General features: G+C 43.7%; 1 protein-coding gene across 1 annotated transcript in view; it reads left to right on the forward strand.

Annotated features, from left to right (window-relative positions):
• Window positions 1-22,092, forward strand: part of LOC121272175 (calpain-2 catalytic subunit-like) — an 81,294-nt gene that overhangs the window by 39,657 nt on the left and 19,545 nt on the right. Inside the window, exons 7-13 of the mRNA XM_041178681.1 lie at window positions 255-340; window positions 1,864-1,938; window positions 13,746-13,906; window positions 15,085-15,254; window positions 16,624-16,635; window positions 19,162-19,373; window positions 21,045-21,087. Of these exons, the coding sequence (XP_041034615.1) occupies window positions 255-340; window positions 1,864-1,938; window positions 13,746-13,906; window positions 15,085-15,254; window positions 16,624-16,635; window positions 19,162-19,373; window positions 21,045-21,087 (759 nt within the window). The remainder of the gene's footprint in view (window positions 1-254; window positions 341-1,863; window positions 1,939-13,745; window positions 13,907-15,084; window positions 15,255-16,623; window positions 16,636-19,161; window positions 19,374-21,044; window positions 21,088-22,092) is intronic.

The raw sequence follows: 22,092 nt of genomic DNA on the forward strand, positions 1-22,092 counted from the left end.
TAGTTAGTGACATGATCATAAGTGTGGTCACATCACCAATGAATTGGGTAAAAATCATCATGCATTAGAGACTGTAGGAAAAACAAACTAGCATGCCAGGAAGAGGAATGTCCCATTTTAAAACACTGAAGTAATTCTTGCTTTATTTCTGCTGGTGGGTATTACACATCTGGCACTGAGTATTCATTTCTGAGGCCACAGGTAAAATAGAAACATCATGGTAATGTAGTTTTCTTGTATTTTAACCCTTACAGGTGAATTATCAAGGTAATGAGGAGAAACTGATCCGGATCAGGAACCCTTGGGGTCAAGTGGAATGGACTGGAAGCTGGTGTGACAAGTAGGTGGTTCTGGTTATACAAGAATAGCATTTCTATTGCATTAGTTATCAAACATGTTTATGATCTTGTTGGAAATTATCACAATTAATTTGTCCTTCAGAATTCTGCACTTCCATGTAACAGATGGTTTCTGGGTGACAAGGCATGACCCTTGCTCCCACAGCATAAACATTCTTATCATTGACATTAAACATTTGCTCTCTCCACCACCATCACACAGTGGCAGAAATGTGTACAATCTACAAGATGCATCATAGTAACATGTCTAGGCTCCTTCAGCAGCTTCAAAGCCTGCGACCTCTACCACCTAGAAGAACAAGAGCTGCAGGTACATGGGACCTGCAAGTTTTCCCTCCTCCTCCTCCTCCTCCTCCTCCCCCCACCCCTGCCCCCCGCCAAAGGCACATTCCATCTTGACTTGGAACTATATTGTCGTTTCTTCACTGTCGCTGGGCCAAATTCCTGGAACTCCCTCACAGTATTATGGGTGTACCTACACCATATGGGTGCAGCGGTTCAAAAAAGCAGCTCATCACCATCTTCTCAAGGGCGGTTAGGGATTGGCAATAAATGACGCCCACATTCCATTAACAAATTTTTAAAAAATACATTGAACCACTAAGAGTTATTCAACAGCAGCAGAAAACTAATATAAGGCATATGCCTTTATTGGAGCAACAATCAAGAGGTCCATCAATCTCTTGAAGTCAATGTTATAGCTTTGACAGCTCAGGAGGGGCATGGTTTCATGTGCTATAGCACCTGTGTGCCACATAGTTGTGGCCCTGCTCTGCCCTTCACAACTTCATACTCAAAAAAAAAGCCAATCTTGAGGCAGCCCTAGCTGCATTGAAGTCAGAAGTACTTGGAGGAGAATATCAGAATGGCCATCACTCAAAGAACTTCCTCCCCCATCTTCAAACAAAAAAAAAATTCGTTTGAACATCCTAGAACATCAATATATATCAAATCTCTGTCCCTGCATGATTATGCCATAAATAAACACCTTGCACCTTGATTGAATGTTAACATGAAATAGTTGCATAATTTCCTGTATGAATATAACCTCCTTGAATAACAAAGCACAGCAAACATGTGTTACTCTTTAATACAATAAACTCCAAAAGTGAACTGGTGTCAAGTCTATTCTTCCCTCCCTCAGAGCTTCCCTCTTGGTTTCCTATCTCTCAGATGCAAAATGAAGGCTGGACTGACTAGAGAAATTGGGGCTTTGATCTAACACATGAAAAAAAAACCTTTCAACCACTTTTGAAATTCTACTAATGTCGTTCAATCAAACAAAAACCCTAGACCCAGCCCTTCAAAGCAAATAAGTAAATTATATATAGGAATCCCAGATCCATTGTGTTGTTCTCAAGTTGTTTATGGCATCAAGCACACTGCCAAAGCAGATTGGACAAATATTAGAGCTCAGCATAATGAAAGCTGATGTTTATGTTCACAACCGCTCCTATTAATTGTAAAAAATGTAATTTTTTAAAAAATGTTCATCTCATTCCAGTGGAGCTGAGTGGGATTGCATCCCTAATGAAGAACGAGAGAAGCTGTGTAACAAATCAGACGATGGAGAATTTTGGTAAAGTAAATTCAATCCACAGACTTTTTACTTATGGGTTTTATGACCTGTTTACAATTTCCAACCACTTGGTTGTAATACTGGTACAAGCAAGAAACTAGGTAGTTGGAAATTTTTTAAAAAGGCAAAAAACATTAAGAGATACTCAGGCCAGGCAGTACTGGTGGAGATAAGAAAAAGTTTGTTTCAGATCTATAACCCCTTTGTCAGAATTGGAAGATGTTACAGTTGAACACCTTATGAGGAAAATAGCAAGAGGAAATGGCTTGGGGACGGTGGTGGTACAGTGGCAAAATATCATGACCACATACAAAAATGAAGGGAGAGATTATTACTGCTCTAGTTCTCCTCCATATTTTATTAAAATAGAGTATATGTGTCTGATTAAATCCACACTGCAACACACTATAGCAATATCCTGCTTTCATTTGGTCCTTTTTAAATGCAGGAAAAAAAACAATACACAGGACTGTAATTGATGCTGGGCCACAGGAAGAGATATTAAGATAGGTAATAAAATGTTTCCTGTAAGCAGGGTCTTAAAGAGGAAGCAAGAGATATGGAGAAACAGAGGGCTTTAGGAGGGGAATTCACGAATGAGAAGCCTAGGTGGCTGAAGACACAGCCACGATACAGAAGCCAGGGGAGAAGGAATGCACAAGAGACCAGATTCAAAAGACAATGGAAGTTTTTTGGGGACCAGCAAGGGTCCAGGGTTGGGGAGCGTTATAGAGCTGTTGTCTTAGGCAGTCACTTGGGATCAAAGATGACTTGCTTCCACTTTGGTTCAATGGCTGGTAAGTCCAACATGCAATCTGCAGACTTTGCTACATGTGGGGGAGGTGGCACTTGAAGGGTTGGGTAGATGGGTTGTTTGGTGGTTTGGCCACTTCCACGGATGACTCGGCTTCATCTCTGTGCCCTCCCGCTGAAGTCTGTCGATGTGCTTGGTGCTCTCCTGAACAAGTCTTCTCCATTTTGTTCACAAGCCAGGGTCACCCATGAGTCAGTAGGGATGTTTGACTTCTTCAGAAATGCTTTGAGGATATCTCTAGGTGTTTCCACTGTTTCCCTGGGAGTCTCCTGCCTCCAAGTAGAGCAGATGCTTCAGGAGTCTGGTGTCAGGCATACAAATAGCATGTCCCACTCAATGGAGCTGGTTTTGAGTGATTGGCACCTCCAATGTTGGACATGTTGACCTTGGAGAGGATGTTGCTGTTGGACTGTCTTTCTGCCACTGGATATTGAGGATCTTGCAAAGGCACCACTGATGGTACTTTTCCAGTGCTTTGAGATGCCTACTGTAGGTTGACCAAGTCTCTGAAACATATAGGAGTGCTGTATGAGGTTATAGATAGGGTTCAGCAAAGCTCATGAAAACCGAAGGATAAGAATTTTAAATTTGAGGCACTGGTGGACTGAAAGCTAATCTAGCTCAGCAAAGATTGGAGTGATAGGCAACTTTAGTGCAAGTTTTGATACTGGCAGCGTACTTTTGGATGAACTGAAATCTACAAGGGTAGGAGGCTAACGAGGTACAGCGAGATCGTAGGATGAAAAGAGGGAATGCAGTATCGTCACACAGAATGTCGTTGATTTTCATCAGAGCTGTTTTAGTACTGATTAGTGAGATCTAAATGGAGAATTGCAGAAGAGATGTGAACAGATTTTGCAGATGACAACATGTGCAAGATCTTCACAGAAAAAAGGAAGGTTGGAGACACCAGGTTTCAAGGGCAGAGGGAGTTTGAGTGGAACTTCTGATGGGGAGGTGATGGAGGTTTTGAAGTGGAGGGGGGCATTGCCAAAGGACCATTTTAAATGTCATCTAGCCTGAGGACCTGAAAGGGAGGTTGCGTGGTCTGCACTCCTGGGAATGTGGTCAGGCAAGTAGGATGTGGGTCTCCTAGATGAGATGAGCTTGGAGACAGCATGTGAGGGAAGATAAGTGAGAAGCTAGAGGGAAATGTAGCTTCAGGGAGATTTGGGAGTCAGTTTTTTTTTAATTTGTTCATGGGATGCAGGCGTCGTTGGCAAGGCCAGCATTTATTTCCCATCCCTAGCTGCCCTTGAGAAAGTAAGCTGCTGCCTCTAACTGCTGCAGTCCACGTAGTATAGGTGCACCCACAGTGCTGTTAGGAACAGAGTTCCAGGACTTTGACCCAGCAACAATGAAGGAATAGCAATATCGTTTCAAGTCAGGTTGGTGTGTGGTTTGGAGGGGAATGTGCAGGTGGTGATGCTCTCATGCACTTGCAGCTTTTGTCCTTCTAAATGGTAGCGGTCATGGGTTTGAAAGTTGCTGTCTAAGGAGCCTTGGTGAGTTGCTGCAGTGCACCTTGTAGATGGTACACACTGCTACCACTGTGCATCAGTGGCAGAGGGAGTGAATGTTTATTGTTGTGGATGGGGTACCAATCAAGCGGGCTGCTTTGTCCTAGATGGTGTCCAGCTTCTTGAGTGTTGTTGGAGCAGTAGTCATCCAGGCAAGTGGAGAGTATTCCATCACGCTCCTGACTTGTACCTTGTAGATGGTGGACAAGCTTTGGGGGGGGGGTCAGGAGGTAAGATGCATGTTTCAGAATTGGTCACCTTATTGGTGGAAAAGGTGAAGGGGGGAATGCAACAAAGGCACAGATGTTCTGAATCTTGGTTACAAAGAAGTCTGTGAACTCTTTGCAGTTGTTAGAGGTGAGGATGGATGGTGTAGAGTAGAGTGTTTCAGGAAATGGTTGGTAGTGAAAGGTAACAAGTGAGAACATTGGACATCTGCAAAGTGTAATTGTCCAAAATTCTCTCTATTCGGAACCTTTTAATTTAGATTGGAAAATTGTGCATGTCCCTCAAGCTATTTGAGAAAGGTGAGAGAGGGAAACCAGGGAATTGCAGGAACCTGGAAATTACTGATCAGTTAGCCTAATGCCTGTTGTTGGGGAAATTTCTAGAGTCTATAATTAATGATAGTGATTGAACACCTTGAAAGTTTTCTGTTCATCAGAGAAAGCCAGCAAGGATTTGTAAAAGGTAGGCCATACTTGATGAATTTGATTACATTTTTTTGAAGAGTGACTAAAGTAGTGGACAGGAGAACCACTATGGATATTATTTATATGGACTTCCAGAAGGCATTTGACAAAGATCCTCGTAAGAGACCTGTTAATTTCCTGAGAGTTCAGCTTTAGTTGAAACGAGATCATTGACCTAGTTAAGAAATTGGCTAAGCAGCAGGAAAGTTGGGGTAATGGGTAGGTACTCTAATTCGTAGGCTGGAATCTTCCACTCTGGAGTCTAAGTTCGGTGGTGAGTGATTTCCGCTGGGGGTTGTGAGATGGCCGACCACACGCAACCTTTTGCTGTTCGGATTATTACAGATGCATCTGAGAGGAGCAAGCTGATTCTCATGGAGGAGGCAGGCAGGAAGCAGCATTACCTTGTGGGGTCGGAGGTCTGGATGTCATACAGAAAAGGCACCCGGACAGCCTGCACTATCCCTTCCACCTTTGCCTGGCCACTGCTCCACACTTCCCTGCTAGCCCTTCCTCCCTTCCTTGGTCATCGTCCATGCAGCTTGCCCTGCCACCACCAGGTCTCAAGCATAGGCTGGCATTTACAGACGCTTTCCAAAGAGGATAATGCAGCAGCAACTCACCGTTCTTCATCGCCAGGTGCGCACCACTTGTGCAATCTTAAGAGTGAAAGTCCTAATTTCTCATCGGAAGGGAACTTAATTTGGAAGGGGAACTTGATTCTAGCAAGGTGACCTTAAAATGAGCATGCATGACATGCTGAAGTATGCAAAAGGGCTTCCTGACATTGCTCGGTGGGAAGTTCACCCGCTTTTAACCCTTCTTGAAAGCCCGAGAACTTAATTCCTGAAGTTCATGCCACTGCCAGGAATCTAATTTTTGGCCTCCTGCCAAATTAAGTTCCCCTGCCTGCTTCCTGCCATTGGAAGATTCCACCCATAGAATGTGACTAGTGGTGCCTCACAGGGGCCTGTGTTGGGGCCTTCTCTATTCACTATTTATTAGCAACTTGAGTTATGGGATGGAAAGCTGCATATCAAAATTTGCCGATAGGTGACATTTTAAGCAGCTTAGTTGGAAGGGTAATATTATAAAGAGATGTTGATTGGCTAAGAAAATGGGCAAAACTGTTGGAAATGGATTTTAATGTAGTTAAGGGTGAGATCAAAAGCTAGAAGCAGCGGAAGTCCAAAGAGACTTGGGGTCCAGGTATGAAGGTCATTAAGATGTCACGAACAGCTACAGAAAATAATCAAAAAGGCTAATTGAATGCTGACCTCTTATATACAAGGGTGTAAAAGTCATGCTTCAGCTATACAAATCCCCATCGTAATCATAAGCAGCTCTGGGCACCACACTTTCGGAAAGATAGAGGCCTTTGAGTCATTGAGGAAGTGTACTGCCGATTTACCAGAGTGATGCCTGGACTCCCAAGGGTTGTATTTCTTGGAGGTTAGAAGGTTAAGGAGTGATTTGATTGATGCCTTCGAGAAATTATGTAAAACAGATATGGTAGATGGAAACCATTTTGCTGATTGGAGAGTGTAATAGGATTAGGTGCCATAGTCAAAATCAGAGTTAGACCTTTCGCAAAGGGTGGTAGAAGTTTGGAACTTTGCCGCAAAAGGCAATTGATGCTGGATCAAATGTTAATTTTAAAATGGGGGTTGAGTAGATTTCTGTTAACCAAAGGTGTTAAGAAAAATGGGACAAAAGAGTTAGTTTGCCAATCAGCCATGATCTCATTGAATGGTGGAACGGGCTGGATGAACTAAATGGCCTATACCCTTCTTCCTAATGAAGAAAAAGCGCTGAAGTCAATTAAATGCAGATTTACTCAAGTCTCCACCTCATGGACTTGAGGGTGTGAAATGAGGCCCAAAGGGGGACTGACAAAGATGTCCTAGGGACAAGGAAATCGAGGTTGAGATGAGGGAATGGTTGAACAAATTACCAGCAGCAGAAGTATTGTGGTATATGCGGCTACAAGGGCTAGGCAGTTGGATGCTTGAAAATGCAATTGTAAGTGAACCGTGGAGAATTATTTCCTGGGGCAGACAATTGTGTTGATTGGAAGAGGGTAGGGTCATGCGGATGTGTAAAAGATATAAAGAAGTTGTCAGATAAGATGCGTTTCTGATGTTTGGACTGGTCAGGCAGGACTTTCCAGTACTCACCACAGAGAGTGTCCCACTCATTGTTGTTTGCTCTGCCTTGCACAACTACAACTGCAAAAGAGGAGGATGTGTTGCCAGAGGAAAACACTGAGGAGCTAGACATCTTGGACAAGAAGGACTTGGAAGGGAATGAATCTGAAGAGGACAAGGATTGCACAGGCATGACAAGGATTGCACAGGCATGACAAGGATTGCACAGGCATGACAAGGATTGCACAGGCATGACAAGGATTGCACAGGCATGACAAGGATTGCACAGGCATGACACGGCAGATGTGCCTGTGATGACCTCCTAGCTACAAGATTTCAAGAGGAATAAGGTGAAGCAAAGTTTTCATGATCGAAGTTTTCTTCGTGCTTTGATGCAGGAGACACAACAAAACCTTCCTCATCAGTGTCAACATATCACAAGGTCATCAATCTATCAATCTTAGCGATCATGGAAGCAGCGTAAGTCACCTTCAACCCTAACGATGGGGTCATCCTTGGAAAGTGCAGTAGCCTAGGGAACATGTGGCTACTGTGGAATGTGATTAGCGGACCTCCTTAAGCAACTGCACATAGTGCAGTCCTTTCAACCATGGCGTCAACAAGTCAGTGGGCATGGCAGCCTTCATGCGACTGAAACGCCATTGCACACTTGGATGTACTCATGCCAGCGTGACAGCAGCTTAGCAAGGTGGTGCTAACAGGCAAAACATTTATCAATGGTTAGCACTTGACTGTCTTGGGAGCAACACCTGGACAGCATAATCTCTCCAACTGCCAGCTGTCATGGATGAATAATGCAGATGCCTCATCTTGCTCCTGAGCCCCAATATGCCTTTGGACATCAGGGAACAGTGACCTGTTATTCTACAGCATGCACCCAAAGCTGAGAGTTATGTTTGCATTGTCCAAGTGGAGAGTGGCTCTGCATGACCATTGTTTGATTATTGAAGAACACTCATTACCCTGCATTCATCGGAAGCCTGCCAAGTCTATGTCCTGCATTGCCTTGGCATTTCGGAGAGATGTGGCCCAGTCAGTATTGATACAGCAGTGAATGACAACTTCTTCCCTTCATAGCTCCCACTGAGCACTTGAAGGATGTGCCGGAGCAATGCTTTCATAGAATTACAGTCCTAGACATTGTCCATCTCACAAAAGCCAATCATTTCTATCTACCCTAAGTCAATGAGTGCATAGCCATGCAATGAATTCCATATCTACTTGTATGCTGTGCCTTTACAGAAGGAGTCCATAAAGCATTCTAGGTAGCTGTTCAAGAGCAATGTAAGATCCTCGGATAAGGAGGCAGCTTTATCAGGATGAGCACACACCTCTGACATCACACACTCATGCTCCTCCAGCAGATATTTCAAGAGTCGAAGAGTGGAACCAACTTCAATTATTCAGCTTCATGTATGGGGTGAGTGGGAATTCAGAAAGAAATAACATTCAACCTTAAACGCAGAGCTGAAACACACGCTGCAGGGAGGCATGGAAGGCTATGGTGCTCAGTGATGATTCGGGATAAGCGCTAAGCTTGATGAGCAATTCTCCCACGGCCATAGAATGTCTGTCTGAGATATTATCTAGCCATCATTTTCACATAAGAAATATCTTTATTTCCACATCAGTGACATGAACAAAGTTGAATCACTGATGAGATTGAGTGGACCCTTGAATGAGCACGGGTCCTTTCATCACATTGATTAGCCATTGGAGTTTGATTTGGAGAGGGATAAATATGAACTATCTTTACAATAGTATATATAGTAAATGAACATCCATGCCACCATTGTGCATTCAAAACTTCTTAATTTTTCCAACCCTACCGGTTGCGTGTTGGTGCCGCCCCGACATCTGCAGCAAACATGGAGGCAGCCTGCTGACTCCTATGTCTGAGATGACTTTGGGCATCCCCTGGTGGCTCGATGCATGGATGGCTCTGGTCTGCTAAGGATCCTGCTCTGGGGCAGGTGCACCCTCCTTGGCCTGACTGCTGAAGTTGATGGGGTCACAGGCACAGGGAATTTAGAGCAGCAGGACACCCTTGGAGTGTCCTGAATGGATGCCCCTGGGGTGTATGGCTGGTGCTCCAAGGGGCCCCTTTCTGACTCCTTGAAGGGGCGCCTGGAGGGAAATCAAGGTGCCCTGTCCTCCACTCACCTAGCCACTGCTGGAATGCACCCATGCCTAAAGTGATGGTGTGCAAGTCTGAGTGCAAATCCAGCAGACATTGCTGGACCTGGATCTCCAAGGTGGCTGCCAACCTTCCCATGAAGACTTCACTGTGCTCGCATACCAGAGTCACAGCATCAGACACAATGTGGATGAACTCCTCCGTCCTTTGTTCCAGTCTGATAACGGCCTCTTATAGCTCTGCCTGATTTTCCCCTGCATCTCTAACATGTGTCCAGAGACTCATGTGTCCAGAGACTCATGGACTTGGAGCAAGGGCCTCATGTCCAGCAGCCCTCTGAGTGTCAGAAGCCTTGGCTGCCACTGCCTCTGCCAGCTATGGACACATGTTGGTGAAGTGATGAGTAGATTGTGAACCTGAGCCTACTCCAGAGCAAGTTCCCATCGAGGTGCGTGTATCTGGGCTGGTGGAGGGTGCAGGTGAATGCAGTGATGGTTCTTCATCTGATGATTTTGGCATCCTCATACGAGGTGCTTGCTGGCGGTCTCCCTCTGCTTTTTCTTGCAGGTGGCTGCGATAGAAAAAAGAGATCTTTAATGATTGACTGACTAGGCAGCCTCAAACGTTATAGGTCACTCTCATTCATTGTCTGTATGTGGATGTATACTGGATGAGCCATCACTGGCTTGTTGGGGGAGCCTGATCTATCCTTCTATGTAGGAATAATCTCTTACCTTTCCAGCAAACTCTGCCACCTACTCCTCATAGGAGGAGCATGTCCTCCTGGGTCTGCCCTCCGGTCTTCGTTGTCTCCCTTCTGTTGTGGGCAATCTTGTCCTGCATGAAGATGGGTGGATTGACTGTGGATGGAAGAGCAGTTCAGAAGCATGCATGCCTGTTGTCTCTGCTGAGCCCTCCCCAGTAAGAAATTTAGATGCTGTTTGAGCAGGATCTTGCATGTGAAGGTGAGCTTTACATGGTTGGCAAACATTCAGTGGTGATGTCCCATCTGCTGGTAATGTGTGACGTCCCTGTGGACTCTAATTCTTCGACTGCCTGATGCGCTTATGAAAGTGGGAGTTCGGAGTGAGTAGAAGTTTCACTTAACCTGGCAGAGCGGATCAGATCATTTATTTGTTTCCTGCACTGCAGGACGGTCCTTTTTTATTTGCCACGGGCGTGGATCTTCCTGGCAACCTCTTCCAGGGTGGCGTGGTCAAGTGAGAGGACCTGCTGCTCCAAGCCCTTGAAAAGAGGACCTCCCTCCTTGCCTGGACGGCCTAGAGTAGAATCTCCAGGGAGGCCTTGGTGAACCGTGGAGTGAAGGCTTTTGTTCTTTTGTGCACCGTTAAGAATCTAAACAAAACAACATACCCTACCTGCACTGAGTGAATGTCTGTTTAAACATGGTACCTTGGCCTTCAACCCCATGAGGTGACGGTGATGAATCCTTGCCCACCCCGCCACGAGATTTGACGAGCTCTTCATTGATGCAAATTTAATGAGCTGAAAAGCAGAAAATCACATGGATGAATCTGATTAAGGTGGGGGTGGGGGGGCATAAAAGATTTAAAAATAATGGAAATAGGTGGGAAAAGAAAAATCTATATAAATTATTGGAAAAAAAAAACAAAAGGAAGGGGGAAGAAACAGAAAGGGGATGGGGATGGGAGAGGGAGCTCAAGACCTAAAGTTGTTGAATTCAATATTCAGTCCAGAAGGCTGTAAAGTGCCTAGTCGGAAGATGAGGTGCTGTTCCTCCAGTTTGCGTTGGGCTTCACTGGAACAATGCAGCAAGCCAAGGACAGACATGTGGGTAAGAGAGCAGGGTGGAGTGTTAAAATGGCAAGCGACAGGGAGGTTTGGGTTATTCTTGCGGACAGACCGCAGGTGTTCTGCAAAGTGGTTGCCCAGTTTACGTTTGGTCTCTCCAATGTAGAGGAGACTGCATTGGGAGCAACGAATGCAGTAGACTAAGTTGGGGGAAATGCAAGTGAAATGCTGCTTCACTTGAAAGGAGTGTTAGGGCCCTTGGACGGTGAGGAGAGAGGAAGTGAAGAGGCAGGTGTTACATCTTTTGCATGGGTATGGGGAGATGGGGGTTGAGGAGTAGGGGGTGATGGAGGAGTGGACCAGGGTGTCCCGGAGGGAACGATCCCTACGGAATGCCGGCAGGGGGGCTGAAGGGAAGATGTGTTTGGTGGTGGCATCATGCTGGAGTTGGCGGAAATGGAGGAGGATGATCCTTTGAATGCGGAGGCTGGTGGGGTGATAAGTGAGGACAAGGGGGACCCTATCATGTTTCTGGGAGGGAGGAGAAGGCGTGAGGGCGGATGTGCGGGAAATGGGCCGGCCACAGTTGAGGGCCCTGTCAACGACCGTGGGTGGAAAACCTTGGTTAAGGAAGAAGGAGGACATGTCAGAGGAACTGTTTTTGAAGGTACCATCATCAGAACAGATGCGATGGAGGCGAAGGAACTGAGAGAATGGGATGGAGTCCTTACAGGAAGCGGGGTGTGAGGAGCTGTAGTCGAGGTAGCTGTGGGAGTCGGTAGGTTTGTAATGGATATTGGTGGACAGTCTGTCACCAGAGATTGAGACAGAGAGGACAAGGAAGGGAAGGGAAGTGTCAGAGATGGACCACGTGAAAATGATGGAGGGGTGGAGATTGGAAGCAAAATTAATAAATTTTTCCAAGTCCTGACGAGAGCATGAAGCAGCACCGAAGTAATCATCAATGTACCGGAGAAAGAGTTGTGGAAGGGGGCCGGAGTAGGACTGGAACAAGGAATCTTCCGTCTGGCTGAACTTGTTCTCACACTGAACAATTTCTCCTTCAACTCCTCTCACTTCCTCCAAATAAAAGGTGTGGCTATGGGTACCCACATGGGCCCCAGCTATGCCTGTTTCTTTATGGGGTATGTGGAACATTCCTTGTTCCAGTCCTACTCCGGCCCCCTTCCACAACTCTTTCTCCGGTACATCGATGATTACTTCGGTGCTGCTTCATGCTCTTGTCGGGACTTGGAAAAATTTATTAATTTTGCTTCCAATCTCCACCCCTCCATCATTTTCATGTGGTCCATCTCTGACACTTCCCTTCCCTTCCTTGACCTCTCTGTCTCCTCCATCACCCCCTACTCCTCAACCCCCACCTCCCCATGCCCATGCAATAGATGTAACACCTGCCCCTTCACTTCCTCTCTCCTCACCGTCCAAGGGCCCAAACACTCCTTTCAAGTGAAGCAGCATTTCACTTGCATTTCCCCCAACTTAATCTACTGTATTCGTTGCTCCCAATGTGGTCTCCTCTACATTGGAGAGACCAAACGTAAACTGGGCGACCGCTTTGCAGAACACCTGCGGTCTGTCCGCAAGAATGACCCAAACCTCCCTGTCGCTTGCCATTTTAACACTCCACCCTGCTCTCTTGCCCACATGTCTGTCCTTGGCCTGCTGCATTGTTCCAGTGAAGCCCACCGCAAACTGGAGGAACAGCACCTCATCTTCCGACTAGGCACTTTACAGCCTTCTGGACTGAATATTGAATTCAGCAACTTTAGGTCTTGAGCTCCCTCCTCCATCCCCACCCCCTTTCTGTTTCTTCCCCCTTCCTTTTGTTTTTTTTTCCCAATAATTTATTTAGATTTTACTTTTCCCAACTATTTCCATTATTTTTAAATCTTTTATGCCCCCCCACCCCCACTAGAGCTATACCTTGAGTGCCCTACCATCCATTCTTAATTAGCACATTCGTTTAGATAATATCACCAACTTCAACACCTCTGTGTTCTTTTGTTCCTTTGTCTGTGACATCTTTTGATGATCTGCTCCTCTCATTGCTTGCTTGTCCCTACAACCACACCACCCCTCTCCACTTCTCTCCCTGCCCCCCACCCCCCCCCCCCACCCCACCTTAAACCAGATTATATTTCTCCCCTCACATTGTAAAAAAAACAGTTCTGTTGAAGGGTCATGAGGACTCGAAACGTCACCTCTTTTCTTCTCCGCTGATGCTGCCAGACCTGCTGAGTTTTTCCAGGTAATTCTGTTTTTGTTTTGGATTTCCAGCATCTGCAGTTTGTTTTTATATATATATGGATGAATCCGACCTGCTGCTCAGTTGGAATCAGGTTGACTTTCCTACCCACCACTGCACTTGGATTTACCCAAAGTTTGTTGAAATAAGGGGTATAAAAAGATATAGGAACAGAGGGAGGACTAACACTAAGTTTAATGTTACTGTGGAGGATAGACACAAAAATGATTAGCTGAGTGAAATGCTTGTTTTCATGTTCTAATTCCTATGTAAATATCATTCCAATTTGCTTAATAACAGAAGAGACAAAGCCCATTCACAAATATTTGCATTTTGGGGTAACTGAGTTAGTTGGCTGTTCTTTGTAGTTAAGGAGTTTTTGTCTCCAGTTATCTTTATTTATTTTTTTGTTGATTTCCCCCATCATTGCTTTGCAGGATGTCATTTAACGAATTTCTCCAAAACTTCTCCCGAGTGGAAATCTGCAACCTCACTCCTGACACTCTTAGCAGTGAGGAAGTTAACAAGTGGAGCATGATGATATATAATGGGAGCTGGAGGAGTGGATCTACTGCAGGGGGATGTCGAAACTACCCAAGTATGTAATTTGAATTTCTATCTCTTCCCTATGACTATCTTTTGTAGGGAGTTAATTATGTTACAGTGTTACCAAGTCACCAAGTGTGTCAGAGCAATACTGCTTACATCTTCTCCACCTTGTACACTTTGTATAACACACGGTTTGACATGAATTTTTTTTGTTTTGGGGCAAATATATTTTAGTAATACAGGGCTGCATCTTCCGAACAGTGAGCAGGGTGCAGGGTCTGCTCACTGACACCTAAAATGACACAGGGTGACGTGAGGTGTGCGCCCTGATGTCACCCCATGTCTTTTAGACTTTCAGTTTGGTGGGTGCACAGCCAACTCGGCTTCTGAAAAAACATGACACCTCATCCACCGGCGGGATGAGATTTCATGAGGGATTTAAAAATTTCAGAATGTTTTATAATAAAAGTTATGGACGTGCCCCAACTCGTGACAGTGTCACATGAGGGGACATGTCAGTAAAATTATTTCTGTTCTTTAAACTGCTTTTCACATTTGAGCTGATTTCCCTGAGGCAGCACTTTGCCTCAGCGTGTGAAAGAGCGCTCTCCCGGCCCACCCAGGTAGCGCGCAGCCCTTCTGAGCGGACATCACGTAGGGTGGGCCTTAATTGGCCCACCCATATAAAATGGTGATGTGGCCCTGACTAGGGGTGCCAATCGGGAACCGCCCGCCTGTTCCCGCACATTTCCATTTCCCCCCAAGTGGGGGGGAAAATGTTGCCCATGAAAACATAATTCTCCTTATGCTGCTCCTGTTTCAAAGGCAACATTACTGCTTTACATCGTTCTTCCTGTGCCAAATCTGCACTGATCAATCTGTTTTCAATGGTTCCGTTGAATGTGTTTTTATAAAATAACCTTGTGAAATCTCAATTTTCACAGCAGTAATGATAACATTTTTATTGAAATACATGAGGCTAACCAATGTTGTATTGAAATCTAATGTTACTTTCCCTTTTTTGTATTCTGTTTCTGTTTGCAATGTTCTGCAATAGCGTTAACCATTTAAAATAAATGGTTTGGTTAATACGAGTGTTAAAATAGCAAGGCTAGTGTCATGAGACATGTTTGTGTGTTCATTTCTAAACTATAGTGAAAAAATGAAACCATTCTGTATTCTGTTGAATGACTGATCTCATTGATAACTATTGGTTTCCACTTATAGGAACGTTTTGGACAAATCCTCAATTTAAGATCCAGTTGGATGAAGCAGATGATGATCCTACTGATGACGATGATAAATGTAGCTTTCTGGCTGGTGTGATTCAAAAGAATCGTAGAAGGCGAAGGAAAATGGGCGAGGACATGCATACCATAGGTTTCGCTATCTATGAGGCAGGTTTAAGAAGTTTACTCCTGTTGTTGCCTCATAAAATAAATGGGTAAAAAAATGCCAAATAAAGATTCTTGCCATGCTGATCTCTATATGGCCTTGCACACTTCAATGCAAAGAAAAAGAAATTGACCACTCAAAGTTAATAGTACAGGCTATTAAACTGTGTACTACACCTTACTAAAATACTATCACCATATATAGTGAAGAACTCTTCTCAAAAGCCAGTTTTGTGTTTGAGTAATATTGAACCAGATCTGTCACTTCACTGGACTGTATATGATTATGATGATTAGCTTTCAAGCCATTTGCCAATAGCTTTTAAAGTGAGCACCTCCTTTTGTTACATGTATTTCTAATGACTCTGAAGGCTCCTGTAGTAATACACTAGTTTAGCTAGTGCAGCATGTGCTGTTTGGTTAATGAGGATCCAGGACATTGCACTGTGTAGCAAAATAATATTTGAAACCTTTTTTAAACCAGCACGCAGAACTGGTCAGGAGCTTTGGTACTCAAATCTCCAGAGTGGGGGTTAACTCTACAGCCTTCTGATTTGGGTGACAGTGCCACCAATATACTAAGGCAGCCACCAATATACCAAGGCAGCAAGTTATTTATGGGAGGGAGAAGGCTGGTAACCTAGTAGTTTGGTTTTGGTGATCATTCTTGAATTTATAATCCCACATTGGAAAGTTGTGACGTTAAATTTAATATATCTAGCAACTAGTGGACTAGCATCACTAAATGACTGTGAAAGCTCCCAAGTTGTTGAAACTGTTGTTGTAAAATCCATCTCCTTTGGGGAGGCTGGTTTAGCCATCACGTAACTCTAGTCCCATATTACCTTAATGGCCTCAGGGAAACCAGTAATAAATATTCCTATGACCATATCGCATGTGGATGTGCAAGAACGGTTGAATGTTTGTGAGCTTTTCTTGATTATTTTGAGAATAGAAAAAAATTATGCAGAACATTTCCCTATGGTGATGATGATGTGTGCAGTAGTGACCTTGATAGGAAATTTTGTCCATAGTTAGAGGTTGGGGTTTTTTTTTTTTTTGCAGGGTTAAATGGCCCTTTCTCCATACTTTCTTGTGCTCTAGTAGCTTCAAGGGGCAGATGGTGACAAATACTCCATTTGTTCTTAAGTTAAATCTACTTACATTTCTCAATATTGAAGCTTTACCAATATAACATTTCATTTTAGGGCACAGACTTAATTAACTGTCATTAGTAGCATTACTGAAATGTTACTATGGGTTTCATTGCATTTCATTTCATATGGGTCACAGTATTTGAAAACATTATCTCAGTTGTCTAACGTCCTAGTAAAACCCCTTAGCCTTATGTTTTTTTTATTTTGTTCCACAGGTCCCTGATGAGGTGCGTAGGATTAAGATCCAGACTACAAAATTAATTAGATTGTCATATGCAGGTGGTATTTTGCTAGTTGTTAATATGCTGTGTATTACCCAATTAATCTTCAAACCAATTTTGAAAAGACTACTAAAGAAACATTTTTGCCTTATTATACACTATGGGCGGGATTTTCTGCACCTGCCTGCTGCCGGGATCTTCCGGTTCTGCCGTACGTCAGTGGATTCTGACTGGGGCGCCGCCTTGCCCACGGCGGGTCCCACCCTCGACGGAGCTGGAAAATCCTGGCGTATGCCTAGCAAAGGGAGCAAGTGACTGCTCCAAGTAATATTAATGTCACCTGCTAGGTGCGGTGAGAGTGGATTTGTTGCTGGAAAATCTCCTCCTTTGACACTGACATTGTGGCTATAGTAAAGGATTTTTCTGTAGGCAATTTTGACAGTGACCTCACATCATACCATGCTGCTGAATAGCACACAGAGCTCCAACTCCAGCTTTTTTTTCTGTCTCAAAACATGGTTATCCAATTGTCCCTCATTTTTTGGTTCTGGAGTTACAGTTAAGGGTAAATATTCAGCGTGGGCTATTCTGCCTTGGGCAGTAGCACAGAATGAGTATCATCAGGTGAATAGGCTAAAGTCAATGGAACTGGCTAATGAGTGGGACATATAATAGGCTGTCAATGCAGTATCGACTATCTTGCTCTTCACCCAAGGAAAATTCCCTTCACAACCCTAAAAGAAGAGAAAAGTTCTAAAGTAAGAGTCAGAGGCAGAAATTTCACGCCTCTCCACACCAACCTCTCCAAACCTACCTCAGGATAAAGTTCCCTGAATAATGGGATCTTTGTTCCAGGGGATGGGTGCATGCTGGAATCAGGCCCGTCTCCCCAGCTGCAGACATGGGCTACTGAGTGCTAAGGTGGTCAAAAGGTCTGCCTCAGTGCTCTGGGATTTCGTCCCAGTTGTAATAGAAGCATGTGCACACTCTAGCTCTCACCCTCTCATATCCCCTCAGCAACCTACCCCTCTCCACCCACTACCTAGCCCCATTAAGGCCAACTCATGCCACCATATCCAGCCCCATGGCCTCTCATAGCCTCTATGCCAACCTATTACCCCCACGTCCCCAGGGCCCCTTATAGTCCCTATGCCAATTTAGTGCCAACCCATGATCCCCGACCACCACCCAACACATGACCATCCACTCATCCCCATGGCCCCCTTGTAGCCTTATGCCAACTTCGTGCCAACCCATGATCCCCAACCACCACCCTTTGCCCTTATACCCTCCATGGTAATTCACCCAGTATCCATCAGGGGTGGACCTCAGGAGCTATGCCGAGATTAAATAAAATATAAACTTCTAAGTATCTATTACATGTTACACTGTATAAAAACACTCTCACTGATAAAAGCCCATTCAATACATTTAAATCCCATCAAACACTTAATCCCTTATAAAAACAAACGTTTATATTCGTAGCTCCACATAAAAGACAGCTAATCCCTTAAAATAATCCCTCTTGGACAGACAAACTGAATTTACAACCCCCTCCCATTATGGTAATGATAGGTTGTGGAAACAGCAAAGCATTAATGATACAATAATGATAAGCCTTAGGGTAATGTCAACAAACAGCTATTGAAACTGAAGGCACCGATTTCTATTTTCTCAACTTGGGGGTGCAGTTGTTTTTTTTCAAAATTTAAAGGGCAGGGGATTTATAACTTGACTGCTTGACACTTCCACAGACCTTTTCCACCCTTTCACAAGCATTCATGTCTATTGTTTAAAAAATCGTAAGTCTCACACTGTGGGAAACAGACCTCATGCCAGGGAAAATAGGGACTGCTTGAACTCGGCACCGAGTTCACATGGCCCTGCTGGGTTCAGGTTTATCTCGTGAGTCACATCCTGCCACCTTATCCCTACTGGCAAACGTAGGATTTGTCGGAAATGGGGACTGGACTTCTAGATTCGGAGTCCTGGTGCCATTTTGTCCAGACTCCACAAAATCCAGGTTATAGAATGCTGAGTTCATTTTATTTATTTTCTTTCATTCTGTAGCCTCTTTGCTTCCAATAAATTCTTACCACACCAGACAGTTCAAACTTTGGAAAGTATCTTTTTGGATGCTATGGAGCACCTTGTTCACCTGTCCAGAAGATGCATTTAAAAATTATTAAAATTGACGGATATCATTTTGTTTTTCCTCTCGCATTGTCTAATTTGCCCTACAAAATCGACATAGTGCTGAGGGAGAATTTTAACAGTGAAGTGGATGAGGAGTTGACCAACACTTTGCTGTTTTGTTGCTGTCCTGGTAGTGATGATATCATTGAATGGGGTTGGAGGGTTACACATTTGGTAACTTGCAAGCTATGGAAATAAATTGTATTCTGTCTATTGTACAAATCTTACATTTGAAGTATTCTATATAATCTATGGGTTGTAATAACATTTCAGAAATATTGCAAAATCAGAAGCAAGTTGATGTGATTTTTTTGTTGTTTTGTTTCTATAAATTAGTATAAAGACCAAACTAATATTCAGCTGAAGAGAGATTTTTTCATGACGCACGCAGCCAGTGCAAGATCAGAAACCTTCATCAATCTGCGGGAGGTCATGAGCCGGCTTGCTCTTGAACCTGGGCAGTATTTCATTATACCATCCACTTTCGAGCCACGTAAAAATGGAGACTTTGCAATTCGGATCTTTTCAGAGAAACAAGCTGAAGTACTGTAAGTATAAGCAGCACTGTTATGGGATTTGGATATCAGCAAATGCTATGAAAGGCAGTGACAGCTGGATTTTTTTTAAAAGGGAGCATTTGGGAACTAGATGGTGCCATTCTTTTCAACACTTAACTGTTATTGTTACCCTTCAACCTGGCTTTGAGTCCAGGAATGGGCTCCCAGTTCATTTCTGTAACTTCAACAGAAGTCTGGTGGAAACCCCACTTATGGATGCAGGATTTCCACCATGATGAAGTTATATTGAATTAGGACCAAATCTTGGCCTTTTCTAATGGTCCTACATGAAATGTGTTGGAATTAAATGGAGAGATCGGAGAAGCTGGGTTGTTCTTTTTAGAGCAGAGTAGGTTAAGGGGAGATTTCATAGAGATCTTCAAAATTTGAGAGGTTTTGATAATGTAAATGGGGAGACAGCTTTTTTCACTGGTAGGTGGGATCAGTAGGCAAAGGTTTAAGATAATTGGCAAAAAAAAACAGAGGGAGATAACTTTTTTTATGCAGTGAGTTATGATGATCTGGAATGTACTGCCTGAAAGGGTGGTGGGAAGCAGATTCAACAATAACTTTCAAAAGGGAATTGGGTAAATACTTGAAGAGGAAAATTTTCAGGGCCATGAAGAAAGCCGGGGGTGGAACTAATTGGATGTCTGTTTCAAAGAGCTGGCACAAGCACAATGGACCAAATGGCTACCTCCTGTGTCATTTGATTGTAAGTAATTTTTTGTAGAACTGCAATATCATTCATGTCCAAAGGATGTGGATGTGTGCAAAGTGGAAGTGTCACACTGACACTGACACACACACACACACAAACACACACACTCACACTCATTTGAACATTAGTAAATTGCAGATCAGTGTAAATGAAGTATTTTTTTTCACTGACCAACTTGTCTGACCGAGTGCATAACTGCAAGAATATATTTAATTTCCTAGCACTTCATCGTTCAAGAAAAAATAAATCTACATTGCACTGTTAATTTCAGACAAAATAGCAGAAAAATGGTTCGGAAAGCAAGATTCCATTCTAGTATAGTTTGCTAAATTTGAGCCTCATTCTTCTGGCATACAAATCTTAAATGTGCGGAGAGGAGTACTTTATAAATGTTTAGGATATAATTAAATTGCATGCAACTAATGAATTTGGTCTCTGCAAAAATATGAAGTACCAGTTTAAATTTCTAGTCTCTGCTGAGTTGGCCAGTTTCAATGGAAAGGTATTACACGTGGTCTCTATACCCTTAAACTAAGTTAAGCTTGGCAAGGCTTCTTCCTGATTGCTCTCCTGAGGCCAGTTTAGAAAACATGCAAATATGAATACTGGCTGAATGTGAGATTAGACTTGTCTGTGATGCGCTCTATTATAAAATAACCTGGAGGCAGTTGTTGGCAAATTGATGTGAAAAATAACAATTTGAGCAAAGTACTATAGAGCGCTAGTGCCTATGGAATATCCCAGCATGTCAATTTACTTCCTTCCGAATTGGAGGAAGTGGGGAGAAAGTTGGAGGAAATCAGCTAACTCTAGAAAGAATTGTGTTGCATGAAAATGTATTACTGATGTGCTTCTAGACATTTTAATTGAAACGTGCTCAAGATACATGGAATGTATCTGAATGTTTCACTGTAAGTAATGTGTATTGTTTTCCAACACAGAGTGATGGATAGTGAAGTTGATGCAAAACTGGAAGATGAGGAGGTATATGTGACTAATTATCATTTTGTTCCTTGAGATGTTCTGGCTGCCCATTGAGCTCGTCCTCAATATCAAAAAGGTTATCATTTTAAATGTTATCATCCCCATGTCCCAACTTTTATTGGCCATCTCTCCCTTGCACCTGGCTAGTTGAAGTGTTGGACCTGCACCACCACCACCACCAATGCCGCCGCGCCCCCCCCCCCCCCCCCCCGCCCAGTCCCTGCTGAAAACACAGGTATGTAAAATGCAGCCTGTGATGTGGGAGGAAAACTCATAAAAGGATAACCCTACATGGATGATGGGTATTGTGAATTTGCTGGGCTAAATGTCCATTCTCACTCTAGATTGTCAGGTATCTTCACACTGTCAACTACAATCCCCTGGAATTGGACACAGTTCCCAAGGAATGATGGACACAGACCTCTACCTCATTACTTTGTGCAACTGTACAATGGAACAAATTCTTAATTGTTCCACCGTTTGGTGTTTTTGCCTTCAATAGGAGGTTAATCAGTAACATACTTTTTCATTGCTCTGTGCTTCTTTGAAAACTAATCAGAGCTCTTCGTGGACCTTGGGTGATGATCAGGGCGAGGATCTTTACTAATCCTTTGCAGATGGAGTAATCCCTGAAAAGTGATTCAGCATGGTGGAGAGATTGTCATCTCCTGTGATAAATGGAGTTCAGTCAAAATCCTGGAACACTCTCCTGAACAGCACTGTGGGTGTACCTATGACCACAGGGACTGCAGCAGTTCAAGAAGGCAGCTCACCACCACCTTCTCAAGGGGATTTAGGGATGGGTAATAAATGCTGCCCTAGGAACTGAAACCCTCCTCTAGCCCTGAGGTTTCAGAAAGAATGGTGCTGGCATACTAGACATATCTTTGCCTCTAAAGAATAATATCCAAATATTTCATCTGTTATTTTATGCAATTAAAACCATGTATCATGCCATTTTAACAGTATGAGAGCTGCTACGTTTTAAGTGAGTTGGATTCCTGG

Source organism: Carcharodon carcharias, chromosome 2 (genome assembly GCF_017639515.1).
Source record: "Carcharodon carcharias isolate sCarCar2 chromosome 2, sCarCar2.pri, whole genome shotgun sequence".
Taxonomy (NCBI): domain Eukaryota; kingdom Metazoa; phylum Chordata; class Chondrichthyes; order Lamniformes; family Lamnidae; genus Carcharodon; species Carcharodon carcharias.